This window comes from Manduca sexta, chromosome 21, assembly GCF_014839805.1.
Source record: "Manduca sexta isolate Smith_Timp_Sample1 chromosome 21, JHU_Msex_v1.0, whole genome shotgun sequence".
NCBI classification, from domain to species: domain Eukaryota; kingdom Metazoa; phylum Arthropoda; class Insecta; order Lepidoptera; family Sphingidae; genus Manduca; species Manduca sexta.
This window is the reverse complement of record NC_051135.1, coordinates 104,053-118,581: the sequence shown is the minus strand read 5'-3', so window position 1 is coordinate 118,581 and position 14,529 is coordinate 104,053. Positions and strand designations below refer to the sequence as shown.

General features: G+C 37.2%; 1 protein-coding gene across 1 annotated transcript; it reads right to left on the bottom strand.

Annotated features, from left to right (window-relative positions):
* Positions 1-7,157: 7,157 nt before the first annotated feature.
* On the bottom strand, positions 7,158-13,795 carry LOC115447639 (scolexin B-like). Its single transcript, XM_030174808.2, has 6 exons — positions 13,622-13,795; positions 10,707-10,845; positions 9,303-9,453; positions 8,533-8,685; positions 8,062-8,199; positions 7,158-7,470 (listed from the first exon to the last, which is right to left on the bottom strand). The coding sequence occupies exons 1-6, from the start codon at positions 13,731-13,733 to the stop codon at positions 7,312-7,314; spliced, it is 852 nt and encodes a 283-aa protein (XP_030030668.2). The 5' UTR covers positions 13,734-13,795; the 3' UTR covers positions 7,158-7,311.
* Between the last annotated feature and the right edge of the window lie 734 nt (positions 13,796-14,529).

The window sequence follows — 14,529 nt, the reverse complement described above, 5'->3', positions numbered from 1 at the left end:
ATAGATGGACTATGCAACAAATATAGCTAACCAACAATTTTAATTAGGCACCGACTCCAAAATTGGTATCCAATATATATGTACCTGTTATGGGAAATTATTTTTTGGTTTTGAGTGGGTTTTGAAGGCGGTTTAATTTTTTGTTAAAATTATTTTTATTAAATAATAGGTATACTAATTAAAAGTTAATGATATAAAACAAAAAAATATTGTGTATATTTCTGAAAATTTATTGACTTTTATAGAAGAATAACTTAAATAAATTAAAGCAGCAAAATAGAAGAAAATCATTCATTATTAACATCATCTTTATCTGATTATGTTCAACCAAAGACCAATATTAGTCAGTAACCTAACAAAACATACAACAAAAGTCATTAAAAATTAAGCAGTACATGACGTTGATTCCCTATAGTCCATTGAAAAGTTACATTTGGGGTTGCGTTTTTTAGAGGACGCAATTTTATTTTTTTGAAGTGTAGGGGGGGTCAGTCTAAAGCTAAAACCAAGTTTGTGGGGTCGCCACCCTTGTCCCACGGCCGCCATCTTGAAAATAGGGGTTGAAATGATTTTTACGATGTATCTCTTAAACTATTTATGTGACAAAAAAAATGTATAAACATTTTTTGTTGCAAATTAAATTCTCTACAACTTTGGTTTAGAAACTTTTGTCGTAAAACTATAAATAAAAAAGTTATAAGCGAAAATGTTAAGAATTTCAATGTTAAGCAATGTCCATTGCAACGTCATCAGAACGTGTGTTTATAAGGTTCATAATACTTTTTTTGTACTCATTAATACCCAAATACCCAAGGGACTATTAGGGAACAAAAGAACATCTGCCTGCTATTATTATTATTATTTCTAACCTCTCTTATTGTAAGAATAGCTGATAATATTGTGTTGAAGTTGTCCTAAGTAAGTTTTTCATTAGCATTTGGACTTTTAAAAGTCTTTTAAAAGTCAAAATGCTAATAAAAAAAGAAGTAGTTTTCACTAAAGTTAAAATCGTGTCTAAAATCATTCGAAATCGTCTGCAGAATTAAAAACAGAATAAAAATACATTCGCACGTACAGAAATATGTAGCACAACTAAAAGATATAAGTTGAACGACAACTTCAACACAATATTATCAGCTATTCTTACAATAAGAGAGGTTAGAAATAATAATAATAATAGCAGGCAGATGTTCTTTTGTTCCCTAATTGTCCCTTGGGTATTTGGGTATTAATGAGTACAAAAAGAGTATTATGAACCTTATAAACACACGTTCTGATAACGTTGCAATGGACATTGCTTAACATTGAATTTCTTTACATTTTCGCTTATAACTTTTTATTTATAGTTCTACGACAAAAGTTACTAAACCAAAGTTGTAGAGAATTTAATTTGCAACAAAAGTGTTTATACATTTTTTTTGTCAGATAAATAGTTTAAGAGATACATCGTAAAAACCATTTCAACCCCTATTTTCAAGATGGCGGCCGTGGGACAAGGGTGGCGACCCCACAAACTTGGTTTTAGCTTTAGAATGACCCCCCCTACACTTAAAAAAAATAAAATTGCGTCCTCTAAAACATACAACAAAAGTCATTAAAAAATAAGCAGTACATGACGTTGATTCCCTATGCCACTTGCGATAAGTCACCATTCACGCGTGTTGTCACAACAAGCTCTAAACGTAAACACTTTTCATAAACGCGACATGATGTGTAATTGAAAAATAGCATTCTGTATGCTCTACGATATGTTTTCGCCTGTATGGGGTTTAGTGGCGAAAAGTTAATATAACACGTGCGGCTATGACGCACTAATAAAAAATAAAAAACTTTTTGTCAAAAAACTTTTCCACGAAATTAAGGGTCCAACAACAATGAAATTTATATCAGACCACACGGGAAGCACCAGCCTTCAAATAAAATAAGAATCATCAAAATCGGTTTACCCAATCAAGAGTTCTGAGGTAACAAACATAAAAAAAATACAGACGAATTGAGAGCTTCTTTTTTTTGAAGTCGGTTAAAAATAGGTATGTTTAATGTATGTACGTGTTGGTTATGTCTTAATATGAGAACAAAACCAACTATGATTAAATCACCTTCGCATTTATGAGTAAGGATAAGCCAGGATGATAGGAAACGAAAGATAACAGCATCGTGACCATACCTTGTAATGTTCTGTGTTATGCGGACTGTCCTGTTAATTATAAATGAGTATGATATTGCTATCGCAATGCCTACTCCATGACACACACGACATGATAATATTAAATTTAATAATAGCTATACGACTGGTATTGAGACTAAGGAAGCTCTGTTACTCTCGCTTATACCCGATGACATTATGACAACAATTATCACAACCAAATAAGAATGTGGGCCGAGGACTTGCCAAACTCTCCAGTCTCAAACCTTACGACATTTGATGAATTTATTACCATTGTAAGCGGCGATAGCCTAGTTGGGCGTGGAACGGACTGCCAAGACGAATGTCCGCAGGTTCAAATCCCAAGGGCACACACTTCTGATTTTTCTAAAATCATGTGTGTATTCTTTGTGAATTTATCGTTCGCTTTAACGGTGAAGGAAAACATCGTGAGGAAACCTGCACATCTGAGAAGTTGTCTATAGGAATTTCTAAGGTGTGTGAAGTCTACCAACCAGCCCTAGGCCAGCGTGGTGGGCTAAGGCCTAAACCCTCTCAGTAGTAGAGGAAGCCCGTGCTCAGCAGTGGGCAAGTATATAATACAGGGCTGATATTATTATTTTTTATTATTATTACCATTGTTGCATCTCTGCCGTTAAACAAAGCCTCCGGCGAGGATAAAGTGTCTAACAAGATGATTAAACAAGCATCTAAATCAACCGGAATGTCGTTACTGTCTGTCCGTAACCGATGTATTGCTGAAGGTATATTCCAGCGAATATGGCGCTCCGGTTTCATTCGAATAATACCTAAAAGTGACGACAAGGCTCCCGATGATCTCAAGTCATATAGCCTAATACGTTATTACAGTCTTTAGGAAAACATCTAGAACGCCTCATAGTCCCTCGTCTGCCACCGGGCGGACCAGTATTTCACAAAAATCAATTCGGATTTACCATAGGTAGGTTGATTACAGACGCAACAATATCGGTTAGAAGTAAGAGAAGAAACAGTAAGTAGTGAAGAACAGTAAGTACATCGGAACATAAATATGTACTCGGTATCTTCCTAGACATCTCCGATGCCTTCGACAATGCTTGGTGGCCTATAATACTTCTTAAGTTAAAAATACGAGGATGCTATAGGAATATATATTCCCTAATTTACTCATACTTCTCGTACGGAACATCCAAACTGAAACTCGGCCACGCATGTAAATCGTTATTTATGGAATTTGAGCTTCGATGATTTTCTTTCAATTCCCTTACCTGTAGGACGCACTTTAACCGGATATGCGGATGCCGGTCTCTTACTAATAGAGTCTAATAGTAGATCGGGGCTTGAAAGTTTGGCGGATACGTAATATCTGAATGGGGTGAAAGAAATCGCATTACTTACATTCGCACCTCACAAAACGTTCCAACTGCTTTTAAAAGGTATATTAAAATCACCGCCACTAATTAAATTCAATAATATTGTTGTAAAAAGGAAAGAATCGGTTTGTTATCTAGGTTTGATTTTAGAAAGATTTTTTTCCTTTCTGGAGCATATAAAAACGTGGGGAAAAATCAAAACGTAACTTTTACGCCTTGACAAGGATATCGACTTCTACGTGGGGACTGTCTTTCACTACGCTCAAAATCATTTATGGGCGACTTACTTAGCTTGCATTACATACGGATCACCTGTATGGACCGATGAGGCAATTATCGGTGCTGTGCGCAGGAAACTGGTCCAGAGTCAACGATTGGCGTTGATATTCTTGTGCAAGGCGTATAGAACTGTTAGTACAGAAGCTTTGCAGGTCCTCGTGGGGTGTACTCCCTGTCGATTTGGAGGTACAGCGTCGCGCCGCTGTGTATTACTCAACCAGAGAGGATATGGATAAAAAGTTTCTTACGTCTCGCGAGCTCTTAAGAATCAATAGACTATTTAAACCGCACGCTGATGTACACAATGAGTTATCAAATGAATGGCAATGTAGGTGGACTTGTCTTCGAAAGGGCGTTATTTATATAAATTAACGTTCCGTGCGTTCGCGATCGCCTAACTAAAACTTGGCTAAGAATAGATCAGTGTGTATCGCAATTTCTTACCAGCCATGGTAATTTTAACGGTAAACTGTTCCCATTTAGGGTGGTTGATTCTCCTGCGTGCCCTTGCTCTCACCTGGTTACGAGGTTGAACAGTCTGCTCATCACGTACTTTGGGAGTGTAGTCTCTGGCATGAAGAGCGCAACATCATGTTAAACAGTATTCAAATAACATCTGGGCTTGTTACTTGGACCATGTAGAGACTAGACTTAATTTCCGTGCTTTCCGGCGTTTTTTTCCGTGCCTATTCTAATCAAATCTAACAGCTCATGTGATAGGACCCTTTCTTTTAATTTTATCAGTGGTGATTTATACCTAGCTTATCTAGTTGTAAACGTCCTTATTCGTGAGGTTAAAACGCCTCCTCAGATCATTATTTTGTCACCCGCATTGCTATGGAAGGAAGTGGACAATTAATATTTCCAATTCCTCCCTATCCTTCTATTTGATTAATTTCGTTGCGGGATAATGACATATTAGTTTTCCCTGAGGCTCGCCGAGCTTCACTGCTCGGTGTCATAAAATGCGTGCCCCTGCTGATCCTGGCTTACAGGAGTTGAAGTGGTGGGTGTGAGGGCGGGAAAGTCTCATACTCCATGACACCCACTGTCGGACTAATGCTCAATGTCATTTTGAACGCCGATATAACGACTAAAACAGTCTATGACTACAATGAGGTAATGGCTACTCGGGAACGGGCCGAGGTAATCAACGGCAACATCAATCCAAGGTTGAATTGGCAGTTGTCGTCTGCGCATAGGGTTGGGAGGATTAGGTGCGGATACCAGAGTACAACAACCTTTACAAGATCTTACATATCGTTCTGCGTCCGTATAAATTTTTGGCCACCAAACATCCGTACGTAGACACGTTTTCATAGCAACGACACCAAGGTAACCTTCATGAGCTGCTGCTAGTACTTTTGGTCTTAAAATAAAAGGAATCACAATTTTATTACAACGTAAAAGTAAATTATTTTGAAAACAAAGTTCATGCACAAAGATCTTGTAATTGTTGACAATTTGATTTCAATTATTATTATAAACCCCATTTCTAACTGATTCTAATTCACGGTCTCCCTCGCAAGCCTATTTAAGTTCACTTAAAGAAATTGCCACAGGGCGCGACTGATCAATTACTAAATTGATATCATTTTCGTCATCATACGCCTGTGGTAGTCGGGTATCACAACTTAATCGAGACAATGAATCGGCGATATTTTCCCCGGACTGTACACTATTCTAAAACTATATGACTGCAAGCGTAAAACCCATTGTTCAATCCGGGCACATGGTTTCGATTTCGGGCCGAATATAGTCAGTGGTTTTTGATCACTAATTAACTCGAAACTATCTTTCCCAACCAAATAAGTATATATCGAAATGTTCTACCGCCCAGAATAGCGCAAAAGCCTCTTTCTCAGTCTGACAATAACATTTTTCACGGTCCGCTAGGCTCTTGTTGCCGTATGCCGTGAATTATTCGTGGCCCACACGAGCCATGTTGCACGAAAACGGGCCCTAACCCGACTGGACTGGCATCAGCAAAAACTTGAGTCCTATCATCTGGATCGTATTACCCTAATGATCTTATTTGGGGCATGGCGTTTTTTGACAATTTAAATGCTTCCCTTTGGTTACCACGCCTGTGCGGCGTGATATCCTCACCTCTGCTTAGTTTTAATTTCAACTGCTCGCGCAATGGCTCAGTCCATGTCGCTAGATTAGAGATCCATTTACCTACATAGTTTACTAGACCCAAAAAGCTCTGGACTTTCTCAATTACGGTGGGTTCCACACCTACGTACCATACCACGTTAACATTCTACCACGTAGAATGTTAACGTGGTATGTGGTATTCTTTTTGCCTTCGCTGTTGTGACACTTGTGGTCGTGAGGTACAGATCTAAACCTCGCTATCACTTTTCCCAGCGTAATCCAATCGAAGCTGGATAGCCTTAACAGTCTAAGGACTCCATCGGCGGTATTTGTGACATGATTTCGGAACTACCTGTAAGCAAATTATTTGGCTTTATATGTACCGCTCTAATTCCATAGAACTACCTATAAGAATTTTGTAGGTATCGTTCTAATGCCATAGAACTACCTCTAAGAATCGTATAGGTACCGTTTCAGTCCCACAGAACTACTTCTTGGAACTTTGTAAGTATTGTTACATTTTTAGCTCCTAGCCCAAATTGGTATTCGTCTCTCGAAAGTTTTCGTATAAAATCTTTATTTTATTTCGGTACCGTCTGACCGGGATACCTCTCGACATCCAGCATTAACCGCCGTTGTTGTTATCAAAAGTAAGCAATTCACGTTGGTAAGGAAATATTAGGAAAACACAGAGGCTTTGTGACTATTACTATTTTTCTTTATAACTAATATACATAAAAAAGAATAAGCAATATATGTAGGTGTCCGTTTCTTCATATTTGTTGAGTAATCTAATCGTTCGAATTTACCCAGAACTGCAAGCACCTGTCTGTCCAACGAATATTAAAACAATACTTACCTGAGCAAAACCAAAAATGATAACCGAATGACCAGTAATAACTCACTATTTATATTGCCAATTTATCCTGCACTTTTTTTGACAACAACGAGGAATTGCTGATACATCTATAGCATTTAATTATCGTTACTATTATAGGTACCAATCAATTTTACAGAATCATTTTAATATTGAAGTAAATATCTATACTTAGTCACCAATATTATAAAAAGGGCAGGTATATGAGTTGCACATTCACACACCCCCCACATTTTATAGTGGCTACGGATAGCGCAAGAAAACAATGTCCTGTTTATTGATTTAGCTCTCATATTAATTTCCGTACCCTTGTAATTTTAGATCCTGACAGGGTCGCCACTTGTTGTGTTCACTTTGTAGGGACTTAATAAAACAATTCCGGTGCAATCACTGACACTGCTACTCGCGCGGCGGCCGGGAGTGGAGTGAGCGGTGAGCTGTCGCACCCAACTCTCCACTTCCGTACGTCACACCAGTACGCGCATCTATATTTATTATCTATACACTACAGTCCAAATTGACAACGGTATGGTCTATTATATGTTGGTGACTTGTCGGATCCACTCGCGTACGCTGGACACTCGCGAGAAGACCACCAGGTTGCCGTTGCGGCACTCGAAAGCGTCGTTCTCGGCCCACGACATCACGCCGACCAGGCGACCATTGTTGTCTACTAACCCACTGCCATTGTCGCCCTGCAAGTTGACAAGATTCATTTAATTGGGTGTAGTTGAACAGAAAAAATAAATGTCTTTAAATTAAAGGTGACATTAAATTAGTGTACTGAACAATGTTTATGTTATAAGTCTAATGAATTGTCGCTTGGTACCATTATCATGTAGACACAAGCTTACAAGAAAATCTGCTAAATCAAATCCTAAAATTTACGCAAGAGTGCCTACTGAGAAAGGTGATACAAAATACACATCATAGTAACTTTGTAGCTAAAGCATTATTTTGTTAAGAGTCTACCGCTGCAATCCTATACCGTAGCCTCAGCGACGAAGCCTCTGTTAGCCGGCTAAAAAGCCCAGATCCTCGCCCCGAAACAAATGTGCAATACGACAATAATGTTCATGGTCTGGATTTTGAAAGACTTTAATGCATTCCTAATTTTCGTTATCAATAATAACGATGCAAGTCTTCTATTTTAAGTGGGATCGGGACTATTGTACTAATGTACTGCGTGACTGTTGTGTACTTAAGGACTTTGTTTTGTCAATATCGAACGCGTTCGTATTGTGCCGTGGTTCGAATAAAGCTAGGTATCGTTTGTATGTACTCACGATGCAGGCGAAGTCGTATCGCGGTGGACGTCCCTTGGCGCACAACATGTCCTCCGCCTTGAACTGGTCTAGCTTCGAGCACACCTCGTTAGATTGAACCGAAAGGTCCTTTCCGTGCAGCTCACTTAGTGTCGTGACCTTGAAATATATTATATATTCGTATACAATGGGATTATGAAATAAAAGGGCAGATAATTGTGTATTTCTTGTACTTAATGACATTTTTACTGAGCCTAAATGTGTTACTGCTAAAAAAAGCATGCCCAAATTCTTATAATTATTAATGGGTTTGGCCATTACACAGCTATGCTAATTCTGGGCTAAATGGTGGGTCCCTGTCTACAAATCTTAGTTGCCAGCATAAGGAGGCGAGAATAGCGTTTGTCAATACATGATTATGAAATTAGCAAAATATAAGTAAGATTACAAATAAAAAATTCAGGCATCAAATAGTATAAAGAAATAACAAACCGCGTAGGTGTCGGTGCTGTAGCTCGGATAGCCCACGTCGAGGCCTGCGGGGAGGTCGGGCTGGTCGTCGAGCTTCGCAGCCGCCAGGATCTTGCCGTCCAACGGCAGCGGTTCCTCCAGTTCTATCAACAAGAAGTCCCATCGTGCAGCCACCTAGAATTAATTTAGGTTTCTTTGTGTTAATATATTTTATGAAAAGTTCAACTGAAAACTGCGCTTCTGCGCGGTTATTTTTTTAATATATTCATTATCATAGGTAATCATTAATTTCCTACCTACTTTCAATATGAGGGAAACTAATTTATTCAACATTAGTTTCCCTCATATTAAGAGTGTAATTTAAAGTAAAAATTTACTTAAAGAAATATATCATTCTTTGTTAACACTCTCAGTCTTACATAGGCTTATATAGATTGGGGTCCATGCCCACTCCAAAATTACGTGGTGCCCACGAGATTTTGAGTCAGCCTATTGCTACTATAATTTTTAAAACGACCACAAATATCAAACCTGTGCAGTATGAAATAAGTAAACAGAAACCGTTATTTTTTTTCAGACTAGGACACTGGTTCCCTCTGCGCTCATGTTCGTCGATGAACAGGAAAGGAAAATCCGGTTTTTAAATTAAATTCTTTAAGTTTGCCAAACAGTAGGTACCATAATGCCTTGATCAATGATAATTTTTAATTGGTTCCATCCATCTACTTACTAATTTCTTGCAGCAGGCAAGTATTTAAGTAAATATTATTTATTGAGATAAATAAGCATACCTGTTTGAAGTTGAACTCCGTAGCGTTGAGCCAGAAGGGTCCTATGGAGAAGAGCGGGTGTATGACGAGCCGCTTGGGGAAGCGGTACAAGCTAGATACCTCGGTAATGTTGGTGCCGGCCGGTAGGCCGCTCCCCGCATAGAGTATCGAGCTGCAATTATATTATAATTCTTATTCATATAGAGCAAGAGCCCGTGAACCCCGACCTTCGTTATTTTATAAAAGCTGAAAGTTTGTCAGCGCATGCTCCCAACACAGGTAAGAACGATGGGCTATTATGAAGTTTGAGTTACAGTGGCTTTGGCTGGTACTAAAGGTGTGTTAAATACCGATCTAGTTTCGTCAAATTATAAAGTGAGATTTTTTGGTATTACCTTCAGAAAATTATTAAAAATCACGTTATTCATTGACAGACACTTAACATAGTGGCAATCCCTTGCTAGACACCCTTAATGTTCATGAAATTATAATTTTATTTACATTATAGTATAAAAGCTGATTTTTATATATAGTACTTGGTTAATAAGTCAATGATGTTTCCTCGTTAACCAGACGTTTGAGACGCTTGTTTGACCACTGAAAACTAATCCTACAACTTTAAAAAGAATTTAGTATAGAACAGTCGTAATAATCTTCGTATGAATCGAAAATTAAACAAAATAATTACTTAGATACATGTAGGACAGTACGTACAAATAAACATTATTTACTTTTCATCAAAATATATAAAACTAAGTTGAAACACAAAATCATAACACAATATTTCACTTGCATTGTTTATAAGTTGAACTCGACAAAATTAATATAATTAATTACTTAAAATACATGTAAATATTACATGTTAAATTTTCCCGCGTAAATAAACGAAAACGCTAAAGGCCACGTTATTGACGTCGTCTCGATAGTAAACATCAATTAACAACGCTGTGCCTATGCACAGCGTTTAGGAAAAAGAGGAAATTATTACAATTAAAATGAGCTACCATCCTTATCATTAGTGTGTTGTTCCTGAAACGAAGAATACTAGTGTAAAAACGCCGAACAAATTGTGGAATCAAGTGCCAACTGATATATCTATGAGGAAAACTTGGTTACAACTTGCGAGAAGAGATCCAAATTTACACTATTATAGTGTAAACTATTATAGTGACACGTTCTCGGTTAATGACGTGTGGGCATATCTGATAGAGATTACGTCCATATCCCACACATGAACGATAGCCGGACCATGAAGATAAAAACCCGGTTGAGGGACACCAGTTTTGTTTTTCCTTTTTAAAGTAAATGTCATCAGTACAAGAAATAGAATCCATATCTCACCACAACATTGCGTAGTTTTCAAGGTAGGAAAATGTTTGCCTATACCTAAGACTAATGAGAGCTTGAAATTAGAAGAGAACGTACCAGTGGCCGGCGGTCAGGATCCAGGTGGGACTGATAATGGTTCCTCCGCAGAAGCCTCCGAAACTCCGAACTGCGTATGGATACCGTTCGTTGACTGCCCTCGTATCAATTGGCTGCTTTGCCCCCTTAGCTTCGATACCTACAAACAAAGTTTTATGTAAAATGAAAGTGATATCAAATTTCCTAGAAGCGGCAGTGTATACTACGCAAGCCGGAGTATAAAACTTGCGTGACTTTATACCGTTAAACATTTTGTCTTTGCATGTTTCGCGTATGTTCCTTTGTTGTTAGATATAATATTTTAATTAAAGTAATTAATACCGTCTCAGAATATTCTTTGATATAGGTGTAAATTTAGCTTAAAGCAACTTCGCTGTAGAGTTGTGGTCTGTACAGTACGAAACCCAGCATAAGTATAATAATTAATTCGATGTTGAAATAAAACTTAACGGATTTCTTTGCGCTAATTTCATTTCATTAATCTGTCTATAAGTTCATAACTGAAAACTACAGGCAATGTGACAAGTTTTTAAAACAATATAACATGAGGAATGCTTATAACCTTGTTTCCGGGATATTTTACTTGGCTAATATTTATTTTCTCTACACACGAGAGATATGTAGTGGTGGCAAAAGGCAGTACGGAAACAATATTTTTGCGTTGATGCATTTTATGCCACTGTAAATAGTTAATAGGTAGATGGATTCCCAAATAATTGACATATGTAACTTACAACTCTATTCAATATTGTAATATGTTTGGAAATAAGTAAGTAAGTAGTTTTTTCCGGTACAAAACCTTTTCTATAAGTGTAGTAGACCTTGTAGCAGATTTTCGCATTTATAGTAGCAAAAAATACTTGTACGTATATAGGAGTATACTATACATTATAAATAATAAAAAACAAGGTACCTATGTACCTAGTACAATACCAACCACTGTATGCTAGAACTGCGTGTTACGATTTCGTCTGCAAATTGCATTCAGATATGTAGGTATAAGCTGTCAGATAAGCGGCGATAACCTAGTTGGTTGTGGAACGGACTGCCGAGACGAATGTCCGCAGGTTCAAATCCCAAGGGCACGCACCTCTGATTTTTCTAAAAAAATATGTGTGTATTCTTTGTGAATTATCGCTTGCTTTAACGGTGAAGGAAAACATCGTGAGGAAACCTGCATACCTGAGAAGTTCTCTATAGAACTTTCGAGGGTGTGTGAAGTCTACCAATTCGCACTAGGCCAGCGTGGTGGACTAAGGCCTAATCCCTCTCGTAGTAGAGGAGGCCCGTGCCCAACAGTCGGACAGTTACGACTGAATAGCAATAGTTTCTTCTAATTTGACCGAGTTATTTATTTTCTGCTATTGATCTTAAATGATACGTCAATTCTGTAGATGAGACTATAGCCTGATGTAGCACTGATACCTTACTAAAAGTTAAAGCATTTATTTCCTAAATTTTTGTCGAGAAGCTAACTCTTTTAGCGCAGATTCAAGGACATTCACGTATGCCTCTAGTAAAACAGAATTTGTATTTAGAGTATCAGTTGTATAATAAAAATGGCAATTATTTGCGAAATCAGAGTGAACTTTTGAATATAATTATTTCATTTTCGTCAAGTTCAATTATAAGTCAATCATATTTAAGTGCATCTTCGTTATTAGTATGATCAAGTCTTATTTTTTGTAAGTTTTGATGTAGTAATAAATATGTCTCTACATTTCTTAAAAAAATAAATATAATTTACGCCTATCACCGTTAAAAAAATGGCATAAGTTGAAGCATTTCCTTTGGAATAGGAATGACTTGCGCGATTTGAACCTCGGACTCCGGTAGCGGAACATTATTTGCATGCTTCATTTTAATTGAGTAGTGAGTACGCAACAAATTTAGATATGCCAATATGAAAAATAAATCACTTATGCACACGATAAAACACAAAATACAAACACAAGAACACAGTTCATTAAAATATTAAATCATACATATATTAATATTAATTAAAATTATAATATAAAAGTGTAAAATATAAAAATCTACAAAAACTTAATTTTGCAAAAAGAAATAAAAATATTTCAATATTTAATTATTTTAATCAAATATAATATGTAACACAATTTTCTGTAAATTTAATTATGCAATAAAATAAATTGGAATTAAGAACTCTATTTGTACTCTATGTATTAGAATTAGATAAGATACTTGGTCATGTTACTGAATTAGTACCAGACACGTTATTATGAGAGATGTCCGATCTCAAAAATAACGATGAATTTAATATAATGTTAAACCCTGTTTATTGAAAAATACAGGAGATAATAATAAGGAACAACAGTAAGTGGAACATACTCGATTCTTCCGACCAAAGTGTTTGGTTCACGGATCGTTCCTCAGCTATTCGCACCGCGTATTCGCGTTTAGCAGGTGGATATAGACACCTAGACGCAACGAACGACGGTACAGCCTATACGAAACGATCCTATCGGCTGCGCCAGTCAAACTTTTATTCGGGTGAATTAAAATAAAAGAACGTGTTGCCGATGCAAAGGCTACATTTTAATTAATAATTATTCTTACACATTACAAAGGTGCTAATGAGTACAAGGCATTGTGTGGGCTTATTCTATGAATTGAGACCGAAAATGCAGAGTCAACTTCTGAGTCCAGAATGGGCACTTCGTGACGTCGGATAGCTATGGATGGTTCGGGACGTTGCATAACTACATTCTCAAAATTTTATTATTTGTTATTTTGATTTTGCAAGTGACAGTCAAATAAGAAAAAGCCTTTGTTTAAAAAAAACTTTGTAAGTTATTTTCTTGCAAAACTTAGTAGTTAATCGTTTTAGAAGTCATTCACTAGATTAATTATGTGAAACATAATATTATACATATATTAAGTTTATATCGACTCACTTAATTTTTGATTAAGTTGTATGTCGTTGGCGCCAGGATTGGGCGCTGCGCACGCGCACCCGAAGAGCACCGCCGCAACCGCCAACACAACCGACTGCTTCGAGCTGAACATTGTAGTACCGCAACAAACCACCCCACTGCACTATATATGAACCACAAATTGATTATGCGACCTAGAGGTAATCTACAAAGAGGTAATGTTTTCGTAAATTTTCTTATCATCTCTTTCCTGTAATTGTTAATCGCAGCCGTTAACGAGTACTACCCGCAGATTATACACAGATATACAGGACGTTTATTTTATACCCATCACTAGGTAATTACTCAATATCAAATTTGTGTAGGGGCAACTGGCAATTCGGTTATTAAATCCGCCAAGTATTGTGTGTTGTCTTTTTAGTTGTTCTTACAATTACGTCAGACAATATTAGTGTTGGATTTAAGTGAATAGGCCTTAAACTTTATAGGTCGCGACTCAGGGGCATCAGCGGCCAAGGGGTGTCAAAGTTTTAAACAGAGGGCGGGTCACAAATAAGGCCAGTGTTCTGGAAATTCTATGAGCGACGTTTTATATACCCGAGTTACCCCAGAGAACTCGAGTCCCTGAGAACATTTTATTTTAAACATGTTCCCTACAAATTTGTTCCAATCAGGGACCTTCTTTTTTGCTCACATAAAAAAATAGGAATGCATAGGCAGGAGGGGCTTATATTCCTCGAGGAAAAAGCTGTAGTATTTTATATTTAGATGTATGCATCTGTATTCTATACAATATGTAGGTATACTTTGATATTGGTACCTACTAGTGGCGAAGCGTCCATACAACCCGATTACTATCGGTTTCCCTTTTACGTTTTGGGTGTTATTATACAATATCAGTCTTACTTATAAACTTGTTTTAGCATTAA